Source organism: Musca domestica, unplaced genomic scaffold (assembly GCF_030504385.1).
Source record: "Musca domestica strain aabys unplaced genomic scaffold, Musca_domestica.polishedcontigs.V.1.1 4, whole genome shotgun sequence".
Classification (NCBI taxonomy): Eukaryota; Metazoa; Arthropoda; class Insecta; order Diptera; family Muscidae; genus Musca; species Musca domestica.
In genome coordinates this window covers 12639135-12665455 of record NW_026712328.1, presented here as the reverse complement: position 1 = coordinate 12665455, position 26321 = coordinate 12639135, and the positions used below count along the sequence as shown (strand labels likewise).

Sequence of the window (26321 nt, the reverse complement as noted above, 5' to 3'; positions counted from 1 at the left end):
TCCAAATCTTCGGTTCCAACACCGCGGAGCTTGCTTTAATCCATATAGACTCTTTTTAAGCTTACAAACTCTTCCTGTGCCGTCATCAAAACCATCTGGTTGTTTCATAAAAATAGTTTCTTCAAGGTGGCCATAAAGAAAAGCAGTGGATACATCAAATTGAGATAGATGCATCTTTTCACTTGCAGCTATACTTATTATAGCTCGTATCGCTGCCAACCTTGCAACTGGACTGAAGGTTTCATTGTAGTCTACACCTTTGCATTGTTTGTATCCTTTTATAACTAATCTTGCTTTGTATTTGTCTGTACTTCCATCAGGGTTAGTTTTTATCTTATAAACCCACTTTGATGGGAGTACCTTATTTCCTTTTGGAAGTTGAATCAAATCCCACGTGTTGTTTTCTCTGAGGGAATTCATTTCTGACTTCATTGCCTTTATCCAATGATATTTTTCTGTACTTTCGACAGCATCAATAAAACTGGTAGGTGTTTGTACTTCACACATAAAATCTTGAGCAGCCATAACATAGTCATCATACTTCGAGTTATGTAGCGTTGATCGATCTCTTAAACGATTTCTAATTGTATTTTCTATCGTATCAAATCCACGGAAATCACTCTCATTGGATACATTTTCTTCCGAACATTCTTCAAACATCTCATCTTCCCAATCTGAATCACAACGAATCTCTTGAATATATCTTGGTGTACTGGGCTGAATATGATCTTCTTCTAACACTTCTTCTTTAGATCTCTCATATGATTTAAATGGCAATTTTATTTCTTCAGCTCTCTTATTTGAAAACTCTTCATTCATCTCTTGCTTTTGATCGTCACATTTTGAAATTTGTTCATTAAATGTCACATCTCTTGACAAAATTACACTCTGATTTTCTTTGATGTAAATTCTATAACGCTCTTCAGTATCATATCCAATTAAATGTCCCTTGATTGCCTTTGAATCCATCTTTTTCCTCTTCTGACTTGGAACATGGACATAGCATTCACTTCCAACTATTCTCAAATGAGTAATTCTGGGTTTTCTTCCAAACCAAAGTTCATGTGGACTTTTGTCATCAACTGGTGTCTTGCGAGTACGATTTAAAATATATATGGCGGTACGAACTAACTCAGCCCAAATAGCTTCAGGAAATTGGACATTCTTATTCGAGTACTTAAAAGTACGGGCCATCTCAATTACAGTTCTATTTTCCCTCTCGCTTGCACCATTCTGTTGCGGAGTGTAGGGAGCAGTTAGTCTCTGTGTAACTCCATATTTCTTTAGAATTTGCTTTACTTCATTATTATCGAATTCGCCACCATTATCGCTCAAAAATTCTTTTATTGGATTTCCTTGATTTTCTGAAAAAACTAGAACTTCCTTCAATACAGTTTTAACTTCGGATTTTTCCTTCAAGAAATATCCAAAACAATATTTACTGTATGCATCTTTAAATATGACCAAATACTTCCTTTTGCTGAAAGACATATGGAATGGGCCACATACGTCAGCTGACATTAATTCGCCTGGTCTTTTAGAAACCTCTCTAGTACCAAAAGGTAATCGATGTGACTTTCCATAAATACAGGATTCACAAATTTGCATATCAAGTTTTACATTAATACCAAATTCCTCCCTTAGTTTCTTCTGTACATGGCGTTTATTCTGGTGTCCCCAACGTTCATGATATAGTTGCAATGTGTTATCAGATTCCGTTAAATTTACTTCATTTGTTGAATTTGAGATGACTGTTTCAATATCCGCTAGATACAATGTGCCTCCTTTTTCCCGATGACCAACTAATATCACCTTATTATTGACCCAAAGTTCACACTCAGTTGCTGTTGACTTAAATTCACTGTTTGAACACTTGTCTTGTGCAGATAAAACAGAAAATAAGTTCCTTGACACTCTTGGAACGTACCAAACATCTGTTAGTGTGATTTGGATTACCTTGTTGTTGACATAAGACTTGATATCAACTGTACCTTTCCCAATTACATCTAACATTTCACCACCGGCCGCTTTAATCTTGCAACATTCCTTGAACTTCTCGAAAGATTTAAATACATTTCTATTATTTGCCACGTGTCGTGTAGCGCCATTATCAATCCACCAATTCTTTGAAATATCCTCCTTAATTGTGTTAATCTCTTCATACATTAAAGGTAAAATCTGGTGTTGAGGAGTTATTGCTTCAGCCTTCTTTTCTTTTATAGGCTTACCATCACTTATCCATTTTCTGCAATCTCGTATCCAATGACCTTTCTTATGACAATAATTGCATGCACCATTTTTCTTGCTTGTTTTTGTATTATTGGTTTGTGGGAATTTTTTCTTGACATTATTAAGCATTAAAGCTTCTTCGTCCTTAACATCAACACCTTTGCAATTTCTTTGATACATACAGAGTTGTGCGGTCATTTCCTCAAAATTCTTCTCTTCGTTTTTTGTTAAAAGCATCCAACTTGACTTAAAAGTATCAAAATGACTTGGTAAAATTTGAAGGATTTTGCAAACTAATAAAACTTCTGGGAGCTCATTTTCCTTACGTCCTTTCAATCCGTTATTGAGTTCTATCCACAAACTTTTGAGTTTTGCAATATGTAAGCTCACGTCTTCACTTAAATTCCATGTAAATGAGAAGAAGTCAATACATATTTTGAATAATTGATCCTTCGATCTAGCCTCAAATTGAACCATTAGCGATTCCCAAGCCTCAGCAGCAGTTTCTTTATCCATTATCTTTTGATACACATTGTCACTTACTGCGCTTGCTATCATGGATTTTGCATAACTGTTTGCTTTTCTATACAAGTCCGACTTTTCCTTGTACAGCTTCTTTTGTTCACTCGTGGCATCAGAGGATGGTGGATTTGGATTCTTTAGTTTACCTTCAATAACGTCAATTGCTCCTTCGTGATAGTCTAATAAATCACGCATCTTCCGTTTCCATATTGGATAGTCCGTTTCGTTTTCCAAAGGCTTGATGTGCTTAGCAAAATCCATTTCTTAAAAAAAAAATTTTCATAAATTTTTGAAGTTCTATATTTTTATAATTTTTATTTTTCTCAGAGACTCCTGGGCTCATAACCTTTTGTAGTAGAAGTTTTATTAGGAATGAAAAACTTGAGTATGTACAACATGAATTGTAATATAATAGTAAATCAAAGACTACTATAGATAAAACAGAAACTTGGTTATATAAAGTAGTATAACATTTCTTAACACATCAACACGGTTAACTCGCAATAACTATACGGCTTTTGTTCCCACAGACGGCGACAAAGTGAGGACCTGAGCAGTTACGTTGACACTTAAATCGAATACTGTTGAAACTTAAATTGAATACTCTTGAAACTTAAATCGAATACTTCTCTCCAATTTTAGTAAAGTGGACAACTCCACCGTAAGATTGGATAAAAGTTAATAAAGGCCAAACATAGGTCTTTGGTCAGTTTCGCGTTGGCAGGATCTTCGATATAGAGGAATCTAATCGAAATGCATAGTATTTAATACGACACATAAGCTTGAGTAAAATAGTTGTTGTACTAAATCAGCCATCCTATTTCATTTCAATGTTCACACTCAATTTTTTATTATATTCCTTAAATCATTGAAGTTCTGCGTTGCGTTACGAAATATTGTGAAACTAAGGTGAGTTATAAAGGAACTTGAATTATATTGAAGTAAAAACAATCTTTGTTTCAGAATTTTAAAGAAGCATATACGACAGAAGAGTCGCAACAGGATCTGGTCTCAGAACTTGGTTGTTATTTTATTTATTCAAGGGCGTGTAAAGGCGAGTTAATGAAAAAATCAGCTTTAATAATATATGTACATAATATACTTATTAACAATTAATGAGGAATGTTGTTCTTTGATTTGCCAATTAAAAATAAATAATATCTCACTCGCGTAATAATATCTGTGAAAGGTTTAGAATGAAAACAATGTACAATACTCATTTTAAAGAGATTCCAGTTATTGTCAAAAAGTAACGATTACATCAAAATCCCATTAAAACGTTACATTCCACAAAGGTCAACCTCGTGTTATCTTAATGCAACGTATTATTCTAATGACACCAGCTGGCATCGTAAAGGCACTTGTAGAAGAACCATCGTGTCATCCAAGCATTGAGTTTTGTCATATTTTGTATTTCTGCGTTGATATTTACTGTATCAGCTCTAATCTGCAATTAAAATGATGTATATTTAATAATCAATTTATGACAAGCTGTAGAAAGTATACTTACAAATGACGGGGGGAACAGACGTCTCATGTTACCCCTATGAAGGTGTTCCATGTGTGCTCTATATAACATATCATACTCACTTCCTGTAAGGCAAGGCAAACACAGATCACATCCTTGTTTGTTGCAAGACCTGTGGCAGGCTAGTGATGCACATTTATTGAGGTTCGTCGACAGGCTCTGATCTGTTGCTATCATTTCATTAACAGCATTTAATCTAAAGAAGAGAATTCCAAGTTCATGTAATCATTACATTTATGGATAAGAAATCTGGATATAAATTGATCTATATTAAATTGTATATCATCCTTGTCTCCCACTCAATCATTTTGATCATGATTTTCCATTTTTAATTTTCCAAAACGAAAGTTGATTTGAAAGGAACAAAGACTGATATTACCAATTTGTGAGAAAATATGTAATTTATATGGGAATATTCAAATATGTGTTACAATCGAAACTGAGTTCCTAGTGAATTTTTTTGGAATGAAGAATTTTTGTCGAAGCTGTATTAAATTATTTTAATATAAGAAAGCCTATGCAGGATAAGACAACAATAATGGGATTAGGCCTGACTATTTTGCAACAACAAAATACTATGGTATCCCGAACAAACATGTCAACACTGTTCTATTAATAGACAAGCCACGGTCGCCGAAGGGATCTTTGTGGTAACAGACAAAACTAACTTACATGGTTATGCTATTTTGTTCATGTAAACCAATAGCGCAACAAGTGGAGAGAGATGAAAATGTTTATAAGTGCGGTTGTAAGATTTAGAAGATTTAAAAAAAACAATTTTAGTTCAAAGTAATTCTTTGGTTCCGCTTACGATCACGTCACTTGGATAAAAAAGTTTTTTTGTCACAGGAGTTTTTTGTAAAATAACTTCTGGGGAGAAAATCCCAGACAAAAACAAGGGAACTGATTAGGTATGGTGGCTCTTTCCGAAACTTAAGTATTCCCTGCCTAACTTCTGGCAAACATTACCATCTTTTTCCATTAATGAACAAACGGTGTTTTTATAAAAGCAACAATAATGGGATTAAATACTATGGTATCCCGAACAAACAGGCCAATACTGTTCCATAAATGAACGATATTTTTTTTTTCGTCAGGAAAGACGTGGGCAGACTTTCAAAACGTCAATTTTTTTTTTTTTTTTTGATATGAAGATGCATACTGTATATTTATCTTAAATAAATATATAGATGAAATATGAAATATCGATGTTGGCTGCAACGTTCAAAATTAACATTAAATCTTATTTCTCTTTTACCGTTATTTGGTTAATATCATTAAAAATGATATTCGTTTGCAACTTTAAAATCAGTTATTTTTTGAATGTATGTATAAAACTAATTCGAAACATTCTGACGCATATTTATTGCCCACTTACCTGCAATCATCCGGCATTTTAATTGGTGTTCCAATACCAACCAAATTCAAAACGTTGTACAGTATTTGTTCATAAAGAACTGAATTTGGCTTGAAGTGCGCTGATGAAAGATTTGGAGACATGTTTGCTTCCATCAAATAGACTTTCAAATTTTTATCAACAATAAGATCAAAACGCATCAAATCGAAAAAATTGCGCGTTTTATACGACCGAAGAATATTCACAATGTCTCGTTCTTTTTCTAAAATTGTACGGCGTATTATATCTTCGACTTGCACCCAAATCCCTGTTGGATCCATCTGCTGATCCCTCACATAAGCATCGAATGCACTTCTCATGCTGCCGCCGAATTGCGAATAATATTTGATCAAAGAAGGCACTTGCCATGTTGGCAAATAATCGTCACCAACAATGTATTTATCAATATTGGAAGCATCAAATGGATGATATTTAACTGGACAATATCGAAATAAAACGTCCCCACTGTACATGTAGATCCTCAATGGATTGACGGATGTGATAACGACATAGACGCCCATATCGAATTTATACCCATCAACTAAATATGGGTTTTGGATATACTCCTGGACAAAGGATGTAGTGGAGTTTAGATTGATTTCCTCTGGCGAACGTATAACAATGTGACGATGTTCATTATGTTTTTCAACAAAAAGAGCTGATGGGTTTAGTCGGGTATATTCCAGAAATTCATCTTTTTGTGATGGGAGACGAAAGGCACGCGGAAGAAATAGCAGTGCAGACGTCGATAAGTCTACCTTATTTGTTAGAAATCCACATCCCGGGAAATGATTCACAATTTGATAGTTTTCTAAACGTTTCATACGTTCCTTCATCTTTAAAAATGGATAGTCATGTGCCCATAACAGTTGCCAGTTTTTCTCCAAACTAACACGAGTGTAACCCAATTTCTCCAAAACATTAACAACGTGTATCAAGTGATCCTCACTCTTGCTTCTGGCATATATGGCGTACGTTTTCTCCTCTGTGCAATATTGGGGCGCGCTCGTCTTTGTGGTATCCCATTTCCAGGGATTTTGTTGTATTGGCAGAAAGTCTATGATAACTGAAGAAAGTATAGAAGCTGCGAAAAATACGATTAGCGCTTTCAAAGATATTGTAGTTGAATCAAGTCTACGTGTGCTTTCCTAAAATGAAGTAAATTAAAGTGAAAGTTTTTCACTGAATAATCAAATATATTTATATTACCATTGAATCTTTTTCTCCTTTCCGTAATTCATTTTCCATATCAAACAAATCTTGTTACACTTGGCCCTTTCTTAGTATTTAATTGTTGTGTTAAAAAAGTAAATAATTTATTTTGAATTGACCAAAGAAAAAATCAAAAACCAAAACAAACTAAAAACAAATAATAAAGAAATGAACGTTAGGAATTCAGTGTTCGATTTTCGACCTCTTTACATGTACGTTGTTACACAACAGGGTTTACATTTCAAATAAATCGAACGAAAAATTGGAAGATCGTACAATCAATGTCCTAGTGTTAAAACAGAAATAATATTTTGGCCGTTGTTACATTGTTTTGTGTTGACTCCGAATTTTCAAATATGCAGTAAAATATATAATGGTACGCCTTTGGTGTAATTTTAGTTCGGTTGTAGTTAGTTTTTAGGAACTAGGACTAACACAAGACATAAGGCATAGAGAAATGAAAATATAGACAACGAAATGCTCTCACCATTTATATTCGAAAAAAATTGAATCAGCAGATGTCGTCTATATCGTTTCAGGAGTTTGAGTGAGAATATTGAAATAACTCAATTCTAAAGTCGTAATCGAAAAATTCCGGAAAAATAAAGTGAAATTCTTGAAAAACGATAAAATGTGATTGCGTTGGGAACGATCGAAGCGAATTCGAGTAGGTTGAACGCGTAAATCGGCATGTTGACTATGCAAAACATGATGAGAGCCACCTGGATAAAAAGACAAAACTAACCTTTCGTTGTATATATCTTCATCTTCATTTGTCTATGTATGTATAAGGCCACAAAGAGAGAGAGAGAGAGAGAGAGAGAGAGAGGTAAAGCCGTTTCAATTTGCTGTTGTTACATCTATAAAGTTTATTATTACAAAGGTGAAGAGTGTTATCGACATACTGTTTTTCTAACTTATGTCATTTAAAAGGCAAAAAAAAAAAACAAAATCAAAAGTTGATTCTTTTTTAGGCTTAAAAGACACCACGGTATAATAATTAAAAGGCAAGTGCAAGTGTGAATGTAATAGCAATATAAGCGCCAATTTTATTTTCAACATACATGAAATTTTAATAAAATTACAGACGATGAAAACTGAGTCTACAGAACGAAATCATGATCAGGAATTATTATTAAAAGTAGTTGATTTGTTAATTCAAATTAGAAAGACACAACTCCGAAGCCAGAGTGTTGCATGGCTCAATAAAAAAAGGTTACTCAACTTCGAGGAAACTAGGAAAATTAAACTCTGTACTGGGTTTAGTTGGGTATATTCCAAAAATTCCTTTTTTGTGAAAGACACAACTCCGAAGCCAGGTGTTGCATGGTTCAATAAGAAAGGTTGCTCAACTTCAAGGAAACTAGGAAAATGTAACTCTGTACCGGAGTCTTATTGTGTCAAATTAACTTTTTAAACAAGCAACAATTGGTTTTGTTTATTTAACATTTCTTCAAAAAATTATTATATTGGGGAAAACCTACAAAACTTGAATGACATTTTGGAGTTTCTCTACAAAATTTAATCCAAGACAGGACAATATTATTTTATCTCAAAATTATACATTTTATTTGTCCGTTAAGTGAAAAATATGCATTTCTATTGTCTCTAAATTTAAAATAATTTCAAATAATTATCTCTTTTATTCAAAACAATACACACATATATACAAACTGTGTATATGTTTTAACAGAATAGGAGCATCAAAAGAAAACAAGTAAAAAGCTGTAAGTTTGTAAGCCGGGCCGAACTTGAAATACCCTCCACCATTTGGAACGACTTTGGCAATTCTCAAAAACAATAAAATCCATTAAAAAGTCTGTTAAAATCTTAAAAATACCGAATGAAGCTTTTACATTAGGGTCTATACGACGACATGGACCTGCAAAGGTAACTCTTGTCATAAGCCATTACAATATTCAAATGCGAAACTTAAAAAAATCGGTGTTTATAGCTACATTATCATCATCAAAATACCGAAAATCAGGAGGAACCGCTATATGGTAGCTATACCAAAACGAGGACCTACATGTCCTATTTTCAATACCAAAAGTCCTGCAAACATAATATACATTTGAGTAAAATTTGATCAATCTACTTCAATTCATTCGAAAGCTAGAGTGATTTCCACTGACGGATAGACGGACGGACATAGCTAAATCGACATAGAATCTTATGCTGATCAAGAATATATGTACTTTGTGGGGTCTAAAATGTATATATTCGAGGTGTTACAAATGGAATGACAAACTTAATATTTCCTCCATGCTATGGTGGAGGGTATAAAATGTATTTGGGAGGTAGCTTTGTTCTACCTTCTGTAATTATGCCATGCATACAGCCACAACAAAACTGTGCATATATTTTGACACTGCAAGACTATGATAAGCAGAAATTGTATTCAGGTGACTTGTATGGTGTACCTTATAAATTAACGTGGCACGAATGACATGTATTCCTAAATATCAACATATATATATTTTTTATGGTCTTAAGGTGTGCTTGGCATCATGACTAGGCATATTAATTTCAAATTATAAGAAACAGTACCGCAGGGTTCGAGTGCGGCTTTGGCATCCCTTTACCATATGTCACAATACACAAGAGCCCCAACTTGCGTCGTCCCGATTTTCGTCGTTTCGAGTTGCGTCGCTTTTCAAAAACCAGAAAATTCGATTTGCGTCGTTGCAATTTCAAGTTGCGTCGGTCCGAGCTACATTGTGCATTACTATTTTTTTGCATTTGCAGAGCCTAAATTGGCATATATTCTGTTGTTTAGCATTTTTACAACTTCTGGCAACACTGATCGTCACCTGTTCGTTAACAAATTTTCAAATTGCGTAAAATAAGGAAATTTTCCTTTTCTTTATGGTGCTATATGTACATACATATGTTAATGAATTTAATTTTTGTTATATTTTTCTTAATTTATTGTTTTGTAATTTCTTTATAATAATTATAAACATTTTTTTGAAATAAATGGAATAAATAAAAATGTATTCATACTTGTTTTTTTATCAAAAATATAATTTTTTTCTTTGTTTTGAATATTTTCCCTAGTATACTAAATTTCAGTGCATTTTGTATATGTATGTATATATAAAGGTTATTCGATTTGAGTCGTTTTGAGTTGCGTCCGGTCCCCATTAACGACGCAAGTCGGGGCTCTAGTGTATATGTCATGCGAAGACTTCGAGCTGCCTACATACCTACACCTTTAGTTATTGCAAGTAAAGGCTGTTGGATGAAAACATTTGATAGAAGTGCATTTTTAAGCTTTCTTTGTCTTTGATTCATATTTGATTTTTTCAGGTGACGTTTGTATTGCTTTCTACCAACAAATGCTCACATAGTATTTTCAAATCATGAAAGGCCCCCTGGGAAGTTCGTTTGAAGATTTTACATGATTTTAGAGTAATTTGTAAAGTAACTTTTTCATAGCATACTTCTAGGTGATCACCAGAATTTTTAGTCCAAAATGGAAACCTTTATGGTACATTAAAATTTAAAAAAATGTATTAAACATATAGAATACATAAACTACAAGCGAATTTATGATAATGTATTGTGTGTAGATGATGTAATATGGAGTTACTTTTTAGTTTGTTGCGTGTTCTTTAAAGTATGCTATAAAAATGAAAAATATGAAAACGTCACATTTCATATGACTTTAATATAGTTGGTCTATTCCAGACCTGCAAGAATATGTTCGTACTGAATTAATTTTTACAGATACATTCAATCATGGTACAATAATTTAAAATCAAGAAGGTAAAGTCATTTCAAATACACTAGAGCCCCGACTTGCGTCGTTAATGGGGACCGGAGAATCGCGACAGAACTCAAAACGACGCAAATCGAATCACCAAAATGCACTGAAATTTAATTTACTGGGGAAAATGGGCTCTAGTGTCATTTACTTTGTCAAATTTCACTGCATAGAAGGTAGGTTCCCATCTCGGATTTGTGTATGTACAATACATTTATAAATAAATATTTTGACATGAGATTTCGTCAAGTTAATAATTTTCAAAAAATTGTAAACATATGTTCAGCCGATACCAAATAGTACCAAAAAAGTACTATTTAGCACTTTTCGTTCACTAGTAGTGTGCATTTCCAAAAGACCTATTTATCTCAAATTTACTACCACCAAAAAAATTTATTCCGTTCACTCTAAACCAGACTGTTCCAAATTTAATACCATTTAGTACAGTTCGCACACTCAGTGCACACTTCAAAAAACTGACTTTATATATCAAACTTACTTCTCATGCTAATTTTCAATTTGTTAAGGGCTAAGTACATAAGAAGCTTGAAGTCATGGCACGGCCTATTTTGTGACATTTCACAAAGGAATTACAGAGCCGCACTAAAATCCTGCCGTCGTTTTTCCTTATAATTTGACATTAATATGCCTAGCCATGACTTCAAGCTTTTTATGTATTTGCAGCCTTAGCTCTATTTGTTCACATAATTCCTAATGGTACAATTTTACAAGTTTAGTATCATTTTTGTACTTTTTGTAACCTTAAAAACACTTTGGTACATCTTTCCTCCATCAGTGACTCTAGTTTCTAATTTTTTAATTCCGGCTCATTCGGTTTGTCCAATTTTCAGTACCTTTCGTATCCTTTAAGTAAGAATTTCCAAAAACCCAGACTTATCACACTCCTACGCGCCAAGACTGACCCTCGTGCAAAATTTCAAGATTGTAACTTCAGCCGTATCCTATGGGCGTTAATTTTAGTCTCTTATATCTTTTATATATAGATAGACTGGGTAAATTATCTTTAGGAAAACAGATTTTCACGTATACCTTATTAAATATACTTTGTTTCGTAAAATGTCAACTTATAAATAATTTCCTAATTCTCATATACATTTTTCATTTAATTTACAATGCAATTATCGAACAGAAATCGATATGCTGAGGAACTGAAAAGACGAGCAATTGCTCGACAGCGGTTTCGAAAAATTGTGCACTGCGTAATTTTGAATCGTTCTTGGTTAACTGATGTCGGAGAGGAAAAGCTATCGCTCAACGTTAAGAAAAATATAGCATTGTTGATACGTCCGAAGCAAAAAATTGGTCTTCTGAATTTAGAGGTAAGGAGAAATAACTTAATCAAAAATTGGATGTACAATCTACAATGTATGTACTCTCCAATATGATTTTTGGGCGAAAATATAAGTGAAACTGGGCGAGATATAAGTGTAGATAGCCATGTTGCCGTTTTAAACACGGGGTGAGATAAAAAAACGGCAACAAAGTCAAACGCCATAATGTTTGCATTTTTTGTAAATTTTATTGAATGGAAGCAAAATATGTCGGAAATAGCATCAAATATTAAAATAAGTTTAGATTTGTTCGAATTAGTCACCTTTGGCACGAATCATGGGCTTCAAACGGCCAATGAAACCGTCACACGCTGCCCAAATGTTACTCTGCAGTATTTTGGCCCATTCCCGGCGAAGTGCTAGCTTGAGGTGGTCGACGCTTTGGTATTTTTTAGTGCCCATCTTGCTTTCCAAAATACTCCAGACACGACAGTCCAACGGATTGGTGGCCATTGTGCGCTTGAAATGAAGCGAGAAACCTCATTTTCATCCTGCTGATGTTGCTGTTTTCTTCCGTCCACTTCCTTGACATCGGGCTACGCTACCAGTATCACGGTAACGAGCGATGGTACGAGACATATTCGAATGCTGGAGTGCTCTAACGATAGCCACTTGTGGTTTTCCACAATGGGCGTAGACGAAGGCGTGGATCTGTAAATGTAAAATTTTAAAGTGGAGATAGTATCCATTACGAACTCCAAATTTGATACAATTTCGGTGAAAAATGCGAAACAAATCATCAAAATACCGAATATTGGGGATACAGTTATATGGGGGCTGAAATGTAGACCAATATAGGGCATTTTCAATACAATTCTGCGGACCTCCATCTGAACCAAAGCATGCCCGTCTGTCTGTTAAAATTAGTATACTGCCCACATTATGATACCCAAAAGATAACATTTGTAGGAAATTGTCTTTATAGCACTTTGAGAATGTTAATAGCATCCTCCAGACGAACTCTCTGGTACGTGCAGTTTAAAGTGGAACACGTTCGAATATTGGATATAAGTAGCTAGCTGAACCCGGTGCGCTTCGCTACCCCATTTGATTTTATATGCATCCAAAATTTTATATACGAATATTTGGTTGTTAAAAAAAATAAACAAAATTTAAAATTTAATGCTTTAAACCGTAAACAAACAAACCGCTCGGTCTACCAACGAGTGAACATGCCAGGAACAGCTGACCATGAGAAAAGCAGGAACATGCCAAATTTAGTCCGCATACACGAAGGGTTTGTCCTTCGGATTTATTAATTTTATAGCAAATTGCAAGAATGCAGGAAACTGCAATCTTTTGAGGTTGAGTTTGCATTTCTGTTGCAATTGGTCACACCTTCCATCGGTCACACCTTCCATATTTGGTGTTTCGTGTTTGGTGAATAAAATATGTGAAATCGGTTGGGCGCTACATCCAAACCTATTTCTGATTAATTTGTCAAATTAATTATCGTAACCAAATTCAGCCACACATTCTGAATTTCATTGGAATCGGACATACATATCGTGTTTGGTGCATAACATAAATGAAATCTAACGCATACGTAAAATAATTGCAATTCAGGATCTTTGATGTTCTAAAAAATATTTTTTAAATCAAGTTATATAAATAGGGTATAGGGATTAGTGATATGGTTGAATTGTTGTGGGGTTAACAAAAGCAACCCATTCTACAATTTTCTTTCCCTTATTGGGTTTTAGACTTAATTTTGGTTATTCAATTACGAAATGAATTATATTAATAATTATATATTCTTACAGGAGAAATCATTAATACGAACAGATGGAAAATTGCGCACCACTGCAGAAAGGAAACGCTTGGTGTCATTGATGACTGGTTTAAAATGCTTTTCAAAATTGCCTCCGGTATGTCCATTGTATGCATTAAAATTATTACTTTATGTAGTTCAAATGAGAATACAAATGACCAGTTTTTGTAAATGAAAAAGTTTGGATATGTCACTCATGTTTAAAGACATATAAATGTAAAGACTAGACAAAAAACATTTTTAAAACATTGTTTATAAACAGCATACAGGGTGAGATTAAAAAAAAACTGAAGCCAACTTCAGACTGCTGTCATTTCTGAGCCACTCGTCCGACGGCTGTTTAAATTGATACAGTGACAGCTCATTACATTGTTTAAAAGCGTATAAAAGCATTTTGGTGAGAATTTTCAAGAAAAAATAGTTATTCGTTATGAAATTGAATCGTGATAGTGTGATTTCTTTATATTTGGCTGGAAAACCACAAGTGGCTATCGATAGAGCACTCCAGCATTTAAATGTGAATAAGACTTTTTTGTCTCGTAGCCCGACGTCAAGGAAGTGGACGGAACAAAACAGCAACATCAGCAGAAATGGTTCAAAGGGTAAAGAAGCGACTTGATCGAGACCCGCGTCGCAGTGGTCGAAAAATGGCTCGTTAGTTAAACATATCGCAATATTCCATTTGGGAAATATTGAAAAATGAGATCGGGCAAAGCCATTGAAATTCCAAAAAGTGCAAGAACTTCCACCGTAACAGAAAGAAAATAGACTCAAAAGAGCTAAAGAGTTCCTTCACTTGGTTTTAAAGTGGTGAACTGAACTCCAATCGATGTCCAGCAGTTTGTAAACAAACAAACTTGCCACAAAGGTCAGCTGAAAATGTGAACCATCGGTTGGCCACCAAAAAAAAAAAAAAAAAAAAAAAAAAAAAAACCGTCGCTCTCCGCTCTTAATAGTCGACAGCGGCATCAGAATAAATGCCGAATATTATTGTCAAATATTCTGGAGGGTGTATTAAAGCCTTGGGAACGCAAACACTTTGGCCCCAGACCTTGGACATTCCAAAAGGCCTCAACACGCGCCACCCAAAAATGGTTACAAAATGAGGTTCATCGCTTCATATCCAGTGCACAGTGGCCACCAAAATCTTCCAATACCACTCAGTTGGACTATTATGTCTGGAGTATTTTGGAAAGCAAGGTTGGCACTAAAAATACCAAAGTGTCGATCACCTCGAACAAGCGCTTCGCCGGGAATGGGTCAGAATACCGCAGAGCAACATTTGGCAGCGTGTGACGGTTTCATTGGCCGTCTGAAGGCCTTGATTCGTACCAAAGGTGACCGATTTGCACAAATCTAAACTTTTTCTATAATTTTTTGCTATTTCCGAAATTTTTTGCTTTCATTCAATAAAATTAAAAAAAAAAAATGTAAAAATTATGCCGTTTGAATTTGTTGAAGTTTTTTATCTCACCCTGTATGTAGAGATGCTCATGTCAGAGATAGGTTAATACAAACAAATGTTATTCCCTTGACGTTTTTAATTAATCGGATATTGTAATTCCGGTCAAAATTGGTCAATACGTATTTACGACATAGACCATATAGACGTAGAAATACATAAAAATACCTTAACAAAAGGGGTAAATCCGCCTGTTCTGTAACATATAATAAATGCTGTTATTTATGTTATCATATATCGATTTATCGACTGCTGCCGATATAGGACACGCTGGATTTGAGACATTCCCAAATTGGTTGTCCTTACGCTCCTTCTCAATTACCATCTGACTAAGGTCACCCTTCGTTGGCTTGTCTGTAATAATAGTCTTATTCAGGCCCTCGTCTGTGAGGGCGAGGTCAGGGAGGTCAGTTAGTCTGGAACCGCTCTGTAGGATCTCATCGATAAATGCGAGAATTTCCTAACTGTGTACGCCCAGTCCGTCTAGGGATTCCCAGGCGTCATAGCGCATTTACGTTAAATTTTAATCAAAGCTCGTGTTTTTGTCAATTGCCATACAAAACAAGTCAGCAAAGGCTGTAGTCGGGTGATATCTTATAATACAAATCTTTCAAGATATGCCAACTATTAGATGCGTTAGCAACATCCAAATTAAGGGTCATTCATTTAGCTCTCAAAGAGCAGGAACTGGATCAATATTATTTTGATTAACTTCATAGAATCGATTTGAATTTTAAGTCCTTCCTAACCGTAATACGGAATCTATAATAAATATTATCGATATAAGATATCTAACATAGCTTAGAAATAACAAATGCCGTCTACATCGTTTCAGATTTCAATATAACTCCCATACATATCTTTATCCGATTTTTTGTGTGCACCAAATGAGTCAGGCGGACAACCGAAGTCAGCTTAGAAATCAGTGTGTCAAATTCATTGAAAATCAATTCAGATATATCTATATCTGTTTTATCCGATTTGATATTTGAATCCATCAAATCCGTAATATGGAATCCATAACAATGATAATTGGTACAACATATAAGATACATCTTATTTATATGTTCGAGATCGATTTACAACTAATAATTAGTTGGTATGATCTACTTCATATAAATTCCCAATATAAACGTTTATTTGTTACGGGTAGATTAACAAAACATTCATAGGGGTGTAGGGTATTATATAGTAGGTCCGCCAAACTTTTGACCTTCTTTACTGGTTATTATTGCTTTTCACGCAAATATTGTTGTTCCGGGGCCTATAGGCATAATAGGTCCAGGACCAATATGTTTGAAACTATTTTTAAAATTTTTACCAAAATAACCTCCGTTTTGTGAATTGTGCGAAAATGGTTACTTTTTGTTTAGAAAAAGTGGATTTGATAGACATCCAATGTGCGATATTCACGAATATTCAAAAAATTCTTACAAAGGTAAGGAGGTACCAAAAGTGTGGACCTATTTTTCTAGTTTTTACACCTGATCTAAGTTTGGTAGAAGCGGAGGCTCCCTCCCAGGTTACGAAGAAATTTCAACTGGCTAATTACTTTGCTGTCAAATTGCATGTACATATATGGATCTTCCTATCTCGCAGAGCTGAGTCGATCTAACTATGTATGTCCGTCCGTCTGCCCGTGTTAATTTGTAATGACATTACAGGTCGCAATTATGTCTCGATCCTCACGAAATTGAAATTGAAAATGCTCTCACTTTGACGCGGTATTAGCAGTCATGGATTAATATAAAGTGAGTACCGTACGTTTTAGGCCCGGATGGATAGCAATGTGCAGAACTTCTGCCTATCATGTGACACAGGCTTGTATGACATCCATCATAATACCGAATATTTGGGATATAAGTTTATATGAGGGCTACAGGAAAACTTAGATCATATGCGAGGAGAATCAAAGGAAAATTATTCGCAATTTTCAATAAGTTCACAATCTAGAGTTAAGGAAACTGCAGAAGTCTACCAATGTGAATGGTCATCGGATTATATTTAGCGGCTAAAATGTTAAAAATACGAAATTAATCCGCAAATATTTTTTGACCACTGCGAAATCACAAATACACGAAAAGGTAAGTTCTTAGCGTTACATCGATGCTGATATCCAAGATATCGTATATATAGCAAAATATATATTCTATGTATATCGAAGTGAAAGGAAATATGCAGCTAAATCTTGAAAGTGTTCCCTGAAACAGTCTTCGAATAATTCAGTAATTCTTTCTTGTTTGAGGAACCCGACCATATTGTTGATTTAAACAGCTTAATTTTTATAAAAAACAAAAGCATTTCAAATTTTGCACGGTACGGAAAAGATGTATGCACAAATTGTTGTCCTCAATTATACATGCTTGGGGGAATCATCTCTCGAGAAAAATTCTTTCCGTGGAAGTAAAATTTTGCGCTGTTTTGACATTTATTTGATGTCAGCTACTTCAAAAACCTCCAAATCGCCGCATCGTCATACAAAGTACAAACAATGACGTGTTTATATATTATATCATTGCTTTTGCAAAATTTACTGTCGATGGCTCTTCGGCTGTACGCATGTGCAAGACTTATCAAGTTTATGAAGTTGATGATTTTTCTCGTCTATATCCAAAATATATTTAATTTTAAGAAGCTCCAGAATTAAAATCGCCCGCTCCAGGCATGCATTAATCTTTCATATTCCTTTGTCAAGGCCCTTGTAGAATAGAAAGTTAAAAACATATATATATTTTTAAAAGAAGAAAATGTTCGTACGTTTGAAATCGGTTTAGATTTGGATATAGTTCCTTGGAATATGTTTGGAACAAAAATAAATTTCCAAATTTTTATTGATATCGGTTCAGATTTGGATATAGCTCCCCTATATATTATCGGCCGATTCCAATAAAATTTGGAATGTGTGACGAAATTTGGTACAAAAATAAATTTGCCAAATTATATTGAAATTAGTCCAGACATAGCTCCCATATATATTTTCGGCAAATTTCGTGTATTAATTTCACCAAACACGTTATGTATCCCCAAATTCAGTGAAATTTGGAACATGTGATGAAACTTGGTACAAAAATGTGTTTGGCAAATTATATTGATATCGGTCCATATTTGGATGTATATCCCATACATATTTTCGGCCGATTTCACACATTTTATGCATGAAACGCGATATGTATGTCCGATTCCAATGAAATTAGGAATGAGTGACGGGATTTGGCACAAAAAAAAAAAAAGAATTGTAAAATTATATTGAAATCGGCTCAGATTTCAATATTTTATTAAGAAACCAAGATCCACAAAATATTTGCAATAGTATTAGGCAATAGTAGAAAAAAACTACGCAGACCGCCTATGGGAAATTCAACACACCCCGCAAGTTTCAAGTTTATTTTTTCCATCCGATCTCTACACATAGTTATTTAATAACTTATTATCTAACAATAGTTCTTAAGTCTATGGCTTAAAATTACTTAGCATAATTCTGTTTTTTCTAAGTTTATCTAATTAATACAACAAGGGGGGTCACATAGCTAATGTTACCTAACATTAATTCAATTAATCAATAAACATAAATGCAAAATAACTTTACATTAATAATTCCCCTAAAAAAAGATGTTTAAAAAAAGAGGACTCTAACAGTTTTATAATTTTTGTTTCTTACATAATAATCTAATTTACATGCTACTATATACAATATATACAATTAAAGGGCGTTACACCAGTTACTGGGCTATTTGGTAGACAGTGTCGTCAATGTCTAGCGAGCCGAACCTGCGATGATAGAAGAGGAGTGTGTCCTCTCTATATAGAAGACCTTCTTCATCTAGTGTAACTAAGCTACTCGGCGGCCTATAATTGGCCCGAATTAGCCTTTGTACATCAGTGTCGTGTAAAAGGCTTTCCCTAACTAAACTATTATCTAACGAAGTTGCCCGATCTAGGAATTTGAGGGCACTAGTCATTAGAAACTTATCTATGCGGGTGAAGTCTATGGAACTATATACTACCCTGTTGGGCGGTTCTGCCGATGGCACGTTGATAGGTCCAAAATATGAATTTGACTTTTCTAAGTATAAAGTCAATATGTCTTACAAATTCAAATTTGCTATGAAAAATAACTCCCAAGTATTTGACTTGGTCTGAATTTTTAATGGCTTCCCCTCCAATTGCAAGTGAAGGTTCGTACTGTCAGGCGCTACGGTACAGGTATTTCTTCTTGCCTTTGAAGGTTATAGCCTCACACTTATCGACATTTAAATGCATTTTCCAGGTTTGGAAGTATTCAGAGAGTTGCTCTAAATATGCATTCAGTCTGTTATTAGTATTCCCAGCGTGGGCTCCCGTAGCAGCGACAAATATGTCATCCGCATAAATCAGGAGTAAATGCCTATCAGGCGCACGTGGTATATCACTAATAAATATGTTGAAGAGAATGGGTCCAAGGAGTGAGCCCTGTGGTACCCCGGCAGTTACTGCCCTTTCTGACGAAAGGTCATCCTCAACTTTTACCTTAAAACTTCTATTTGCTAAAAAGCTAGCTACCATTCTACCATTTTATATATAATGGCATTTTGCCATACGTTGTCGAACGCTCTGGCAAAATCTAAACTAACAGCGATAGTTATGTGTCTGTTATTTAGAGCTTTAGTCACATAGTCCCCTAAGACCATCAGGGCATGTGAAGTTGAATGACCCTGCCTGAAGCCAAATTGACTATCAGATAGGATTGCTCCTTCTTCTAACTTCTCTCTTATATCAGAGAGTAAAAAATACTCAAAAAGCTTCCCGAACGCTGAGAGTAAGCTAATTGGTCTATAACTACTGCATAATGTCGAGTCCTTGCCAGGTTTTAGGATGGGAATTGTAATTGCCCTTTTCCATGAAACCGGGAAATAGCCCAGATTTATACAGTGGTTGAAGATAATCGCTATATGTTTCCAGGCAGCGCCATCGGTCCTCCTTAACACAATGTCAGGGATTCCATCAGGTCCTGCGGATTTGCGATTAGATCTTCTTTTCAACCCTGCTCCGATATTGGGAGCTTTTAGGAATTTATTACTACGCCATGTATTTTCCTCACTTATTATGGAACCATCTGCAGTTAAGTTATCTGCAAATGTCACCAGTGGTGAGTTATCATTATAAATTGATACATCACTTCTAATAGCATTGCTGAAAGGAGTGGTATCGACGGCATCAGATTGTCCTTGAACAACATCCGCTAACATGTTAGCCTTTTGGCTAGACATGACTGCCGTGGTCCCATCGCTGCCGACGAGTTCTGGGATTTTGGCATGGCGGCTAATACCTGCTGCAGCCTTAACTTTACCGTACATACGCTCATTCACCTGGATTCCATTGAGGAATTGGACCCACTGAACTGTTTCGTATTCCGCAATTGCTCCTTGGATAATTCTATCCGCATTGCGAATTTCTGCCTTGAGAGTTATATACCTCTCAGGGTTTAGGGTACGGTATAATCTTCTCCGTAGAACTTTCTTTTGCCGGATAAGGTCTAGTATTTCTGGCGAAAGTCTCTATTCCCAGAATATGTTCTAGGAATGGTGGACTCCATGGCATTTCGGAAAACCTCACTCGTGGCATGGTGGACTCCATGGCATTTCGGAAAACCTCACTGAGTGACATTCCGATCTATAGGAAGTTGGCAGTTGGGAAGCTCTTCCGCCAATATCCTGTTGAATTGTCGTTTGTCCATTCTTCTATAGTTGAAGAAAGTCCGTCTAGGTCTACGTTCCGGTTCGTCCCCGTATACCGTCATTTTCAGCTCTCTGTGATCGGAATTACAGTCTACTGTTGTAATCCCTCGCCCCCCATTGTCATCAACATGGGTACCAGACGAAGCCAGACAGATGTCGATAAAGGATTGTGATCCAAAAGCGACCCTGGTCGGTCCTTCTGTGGGTATTACATTTAAATCTGGACAGCCGATTAGGAAATCAAAGACTATCCGTCCTCTTGTACATGTTTGGTCACCCCCCAGCTAGTGTGTCTAGCATTGAGGTCTGCCCCTACTATAACTTCCCCAGATCTAGCTAAGTTCCCAAGTGGTTCTAAGCTATTTATATTGAAAATCTCAGATGGCCTACAGTACATAGCCACTGCGTACAGTGGTGACCCGCCGGCCCTATAGATTCTAACACAAGTACACTCGATGGGTCCCAAATCAAGCGGTACTTTTTCACATCTTATGTTTTCCCTTACTAGTATAGCGGTACCCCCACCCCTCAAATCACTCCTATACTGTAAGAAACTAACATATCCTCCTATCTCAAATCTGTGGTTTTGAGATAGTTTGTGTTCTGCCAACAACATGACCTCCGGCTGATTCTCATTGAGAAATAGACGGAGGTAGTGCCTCTTATGTCTCGATACAACAGAGTTAATGTTGGCAATTATAAATGTAGAAGACCTAACCATTTATACCTAGCATGCCTACCAAGGAGACCATGGCTTTAGCCTGGCTTGCCTTGTCCTTACTTTTTAGTTCTTCCGAAAATTGACGAACTTGCATGACAGATGTCAAGAAATCTTTACCGAAGATTTCATTACAAAGTTCGTCAAAAAGCGTGAAGCCACTAACTACTTGGCCTAGCGATTGCTCGCCCAATCAACACACCCCGCAAACAATCATAGTTTTGTATGTAAAATTCACCATCGATCGGCAAACTCACCACCAGAACTGCTCGCTTCTTTGCAACAACAAAAAGTAACAGTTTAGCTTTCAACGAGTAGGAGATCATATTGTTTGATATCATGATTCATGATTTTCCATTTCGCAAAGAATTAGCAAACAAAATGTTTACGAGAGAGGGAGAGTTACACTTTCTGGTGGTGAGTTTACTGACCGATGGTGAATGTTATACACAAAACCAAGATTGTGTGAAAAGTGTGATGAAATGCCGATGGGCAATGAGCGCTGCTCTACGAGCAACAGAATTTCCGTTGGACTTTAAAGGAATGCCGTTTCCTGTGCGCTTGGCATTTGCTATAACAACTAACAAATCCCAAGCACAAACTCTTCTTGTATGTGGACTAAATCTGGCATGTTCCTGCTTTTCTCATGCTGTACCTGACATGTCGGCCTACGCGTTTGTAGACCAAACAAATCGCTGGTGAAGGAAAAACAGAAAAATCACTGTATCTAAAGCATTAGAAACTACGTGCTTTTACATTTTAGAATTAGTTTTATTTTCATTTAAAAACCACAAAATATTCGTATATAAAACTTTGAATGAATATAAAGGGGTAGCGAAAGGAATAGCGATGTGCACCGGGTTCAACTAATAAAGTATATATGTAATAACAACTATTGGTTTTTCTAATTTGATATTGATATTATAATTATTTTCAACCTTTGACACATTGATTATTGCATTTCTATTTTCCGCCATAGTATGGAGGGTATATTAAGTTTGTCATTCCGTTTGTAACAGCTCGAAATGTACATTTTAGACCCCACAAAGTACAGACCGATAGACGGAGGGACATTGCTAAATGGACATAGAATTTTATGCCGATCAAGAATATAAAGATCAGCATAAAATTCTATATCGATTTAGCAATGTCCGTCCGTCTATCGGTCTATTCGTCTGTTGATAAAATTTTACTCAAATGTGTATTATCTCTGCAGGACTTTTAATAATGAAAATGGGTGATGTAGGTCCACGTTTTGGTATAGCCCCCATATAATGGTACCTCCCTTTTTCGGTATTTTGATGATTTTAGCGACATTATTCACCGGAATTGTTTTAAATTTGTTATTTTAAGTTCATAATGGATGCTACAGCCTAAGATGGAAAATTGTCTGTGCAGGTCCACGTCTTCGTATAGACCCCATATAACGGTACCTCCCGATATTCGACATTTTGATGGTTTTAGCGATATTATTCACCAGAAGTGTTTCAAATTTGGTATTTAAAGTTCGTAGCGGATCATGCCTATGATAGAAAATTGTCTATGCAGGTCCACGTCTTCGTATAGCCCCAACATAACGGTACCTCTCTATATTCACCGAATTTTTTATTCAAGTTTCGCATCCACGTCGTCGCATAGACCCTAATATAACGGCTACACTCAGTCTTTTTAAGATGTTAAAAGAATTTTTAACGGATTTTATTTTCGTTGAAAATCTCCAAAATCGTTCCAAATGGTGGAGGGTATTCAAAGATCGGCCCGGCCGAACTTACTGCTTTCTTACTTGTTTTCTAATAGGAATTTATGCATTTAGAATTAAATTAACAAAAATATTTACGAATTAAAAATAGAAATGTCAGTATGCTTATATTAAATACAATATTCTTTTTTCTTACAGAAAACTCGAGCTCGGCTAGCAAAATATATCAAATTTATGGTTATTAACCCTAGCCGTGTGCTGATCAAACAGGGAGATATGCCCCAAATGGTATATTTTATACTAACTGGCGAAGTGGAAGTAAGCAAAAAGACCTTTAATCCGGTAAGTTTTATACGACAAAAACAATAATTTCGTAGAAGCTATGTTCCTATTACTGTACAATTCTAAATACAATGTGAAGCCCTGTTACTCAGTTTATTACTTAAAGAAATTGTTTACAAAAACACTTCAGAGAATAAGTTTCCAATACATGATCTTGAAAAAATTACTGCATAAAAATGAGGCCAACATTTCGATGTTTGAGAAATATTCTTTTTATACCCTCCACCATACTATGGAGGGTATATTAACTTTGTCATTTCGTTTGTAACTCCTAACTAAAGTATTCATGTCAGACCTAAGAAAGTATATATATTCTTGATCAGCGTAAAATTCTAAGTCGATTTAGCGATGTCCATCTGTCTGTCTGTCCGTCTGTCTGTTGTAATCACGCTATCTGTCCAACGAATTGAGATAGAAGGCTAAAATTTTGCACAAATGTTTATTTTTCCAGTAGGCAGGTTAAGTTCGTAAATGGGCCATGTACGTTTTCATATAGCCCCCATATAACGGTACCTCCCGATATTTGGTATTTTGATGCTTTTAGCGACATTATTTCCCGGAATTGTTTAAAATTTGGTACTTGAAGTTCGTAATGGATACTACAATCTAAGACAGAAAATTGTCTGTGCAGATCCAAGTCTTCGTATAGACCCCATATAACGGTACCTCCCTATATTCGGTATTTTTATGATTTTAGCGTCATTATGCACCCGAATTGTTTCAAATTACGTATTTAGAGTTCGTGGTGGGAACTTCAGTGTGTGACAGAAAATTGTCTATGCAGGTCCAGGTCTTCGTATAGGCCCCATATACCAGTACCTCCCCATATTCGGTATTTTCACGAGTTTGTTTGAAATGTCATATTTGAAGTTGGTAATGGATGCTACAGCCTATGACAGAAAATTGTCTATGCGGGTCCAGGTCTTCGCACAGCTCCGATATAACGGTACCTCCCTATATAGGATATTTTGATGATATTAGCTACATTATTCACAGTTTACTTAAAGTTTTAAATTTGAATTTGGTAATGACTTATGACAAACAATGCCTATGTAGGTCCACGTCGTATAGACACCAATATAACGGCTATATTCGGTATTTTAAAAATTTTGACAGAATTTTTTAAGGATTTTATTTTCAAATTCTTTTCAAATGGTGGAGGGTATTCAACGTTCGGCCCGGCCGAACTTACTGCCTTTTAACTTGTTTTTTATTTGCCTTAGTAAGGCGAATATCATATGTCTACGATTTAATTGTTAATTTATCTTTCGAGACGAGCTCGTCCTAAACTAAGTCTGATGAACAAGCGAAGGAACAAAGCTTTAAATGAAAACATGTGGCAAAAAAGTGGCTTGCTATTTGTTTCATTTTACATAAGATAAATAAACTTCTTGATTTATGTCCTCAATCGACAAAAATAAACAAATGCATATTTAATTTATATGTTTCTGATATGTAGATAACAAACACCTGGAGCAACCTCATAGTTCGGATAAGTGGGCCCGGTGAATGTATTGGAGATATAGAAATGCTTGAAAATTGCCCTCGCTTGAATACATATACAACAGGAAGTAAGTATCTCCACCTTAATATTATACGTTGTAAGTTCAAAAATATGACTAATACCGTCAAAGCTCCTTTAATCTGACGGTGCAGCGATATGGGTGTTTTACATCTACTAACCAAAAATGCATCAAATTAAATTCGTGTGGATCTATGTAGAGTGAATTTCCACGTACTGCTAAATTGGCATAGAAACTTATGCTGATAAAGAATATATATTATAATCTTATAATGGAATTGTCTAAACCATATAAGTTTCAGTCTTATTCCAATCAATCTATCAAATTGCCGACTATCAAATCATTTTTTTCTTGTTTTGAGCCCATTTAGACGATTAGAAATCATGCTGCAAGTTTTTAGTTTTGTCCACCTCATGATAGAAGACAGTTCAACTTAACTAGTCTTTTATGACTTCAACCATAAGATGGGAGTAAATTATTTTGCTATCGGTTTGTCATACCTCAAAATATTCTTTGAGGACAAACAGAGTAAAATTCTACGTCGATTAAACTATATCCATCTATCTATCCGCATGTCCCTTGATATTAAAAAAGAGGTTCCAATCTTTAAATATGTCTTTGAGTGTAGCAAAAACGAATAAATAATTCATTTACCCATTTAGGTATAGCACTTAAATAATGCGAATGAATAATCCGCAATAATATCTTTTCCGATCATAATTACATGCATTTATTTACTGAGGTGGCCAGAAATAACTTCCACGACCATTTCCAAGTGTCCAACAGAATTTTTTCAAGAAAACTGTTGAGAAAGCTTTAAAAAGATTACCTGACTACGTCGGTGTATATTTTTATACCCTCCACCATACTATGGAGGGTATATTAACTTTGTCATTCCGTTTGTAACTCCCCGAAATACTCATGTCAGACCCAACAAAGTATATATATTCATAATCAGCATAAAATTCTAAGTCGATTTAACGATGTCCGTCTGTCTGTCTGTCTGTCTGTCTGTTGAAATCACGATACAGCCCACATTGTTTGACGTAGAGCGCCAAAATTTAGCAGAGCTATTTGCATTGTG

General features: G+C 35.3%; 2 protein-coding genes across 2 annotated transcripts in view; one reads left to right on the top strand and one right to left on the bottom strand.

The window, feature by feature from the left end:
* Positions 1-3704: 3704 nt before the first annotated feature.
* On the bottom strand, positions 3705-7063 carry LOC131804205 (probable tubulin polyglutamylase ttll-15). The gene is made up of 4 exons (XM_059126707.1): positions 6885-7063; positions 5658-6823; positions 4262-4475; positions 3705-4198 (listed from the first exon to the last, which is right to left on the bottom strand). Exons 1-4 carry the CDS (start codon positions 6921-6923, stop codon positions 4082-4084), a joined length of 1536 nt encoding a protein of 511 aa, XP_058982690.1. The 5' UTR covers positions 6924-7063; the 3' UTR covers positions 3705-4081.
* Positions 7064-11789: 4726 nt separating this feature from the next.
* Positions 11790-26321, top strand: part of LOC131804180 (uncharacterized) — a 40888-nt gene continuing 26356 nt past the window's right edge. The window contains 4 exon segments of the mRNA XM_059126665.1: positions 11790-11996; positions 13772-13876; positions 23571-23714; positions 25174-25285. Coding sequence (XP_058982648.1) covers positions 11790-11996; positions 13772-13876; positions 23571-23714; positions 25174-25285 — 568 coding nt within the window.

What these genes read in the sequence shown, in the direction of transcription:
- LOC131804205 (XM_059126707.1), bottom strand. Translation starts at nt 6,923, where the DNA reads ATGGAAAATGAATTACGGAAAGGAGAAAAAGATTCAATG. An exon ending in AAGGAGAAAAAGATTCAATG is followed by an intron (nt 6,824 to 6,884) that starts GTAATATAAATA and finishes ACTTCATTTTAG; the next exon opens with GAAAGCACACGTAGACTTGA. An exon ending in GTCTGTTCCCCCCGTCATTT is followed by an intron (nt 4,199 to 4,261) that starts GTAAGTATACTT and finishes TTTTAATTGCAG; the next exon opens with ATTAGAGCTGATACAGTAAA.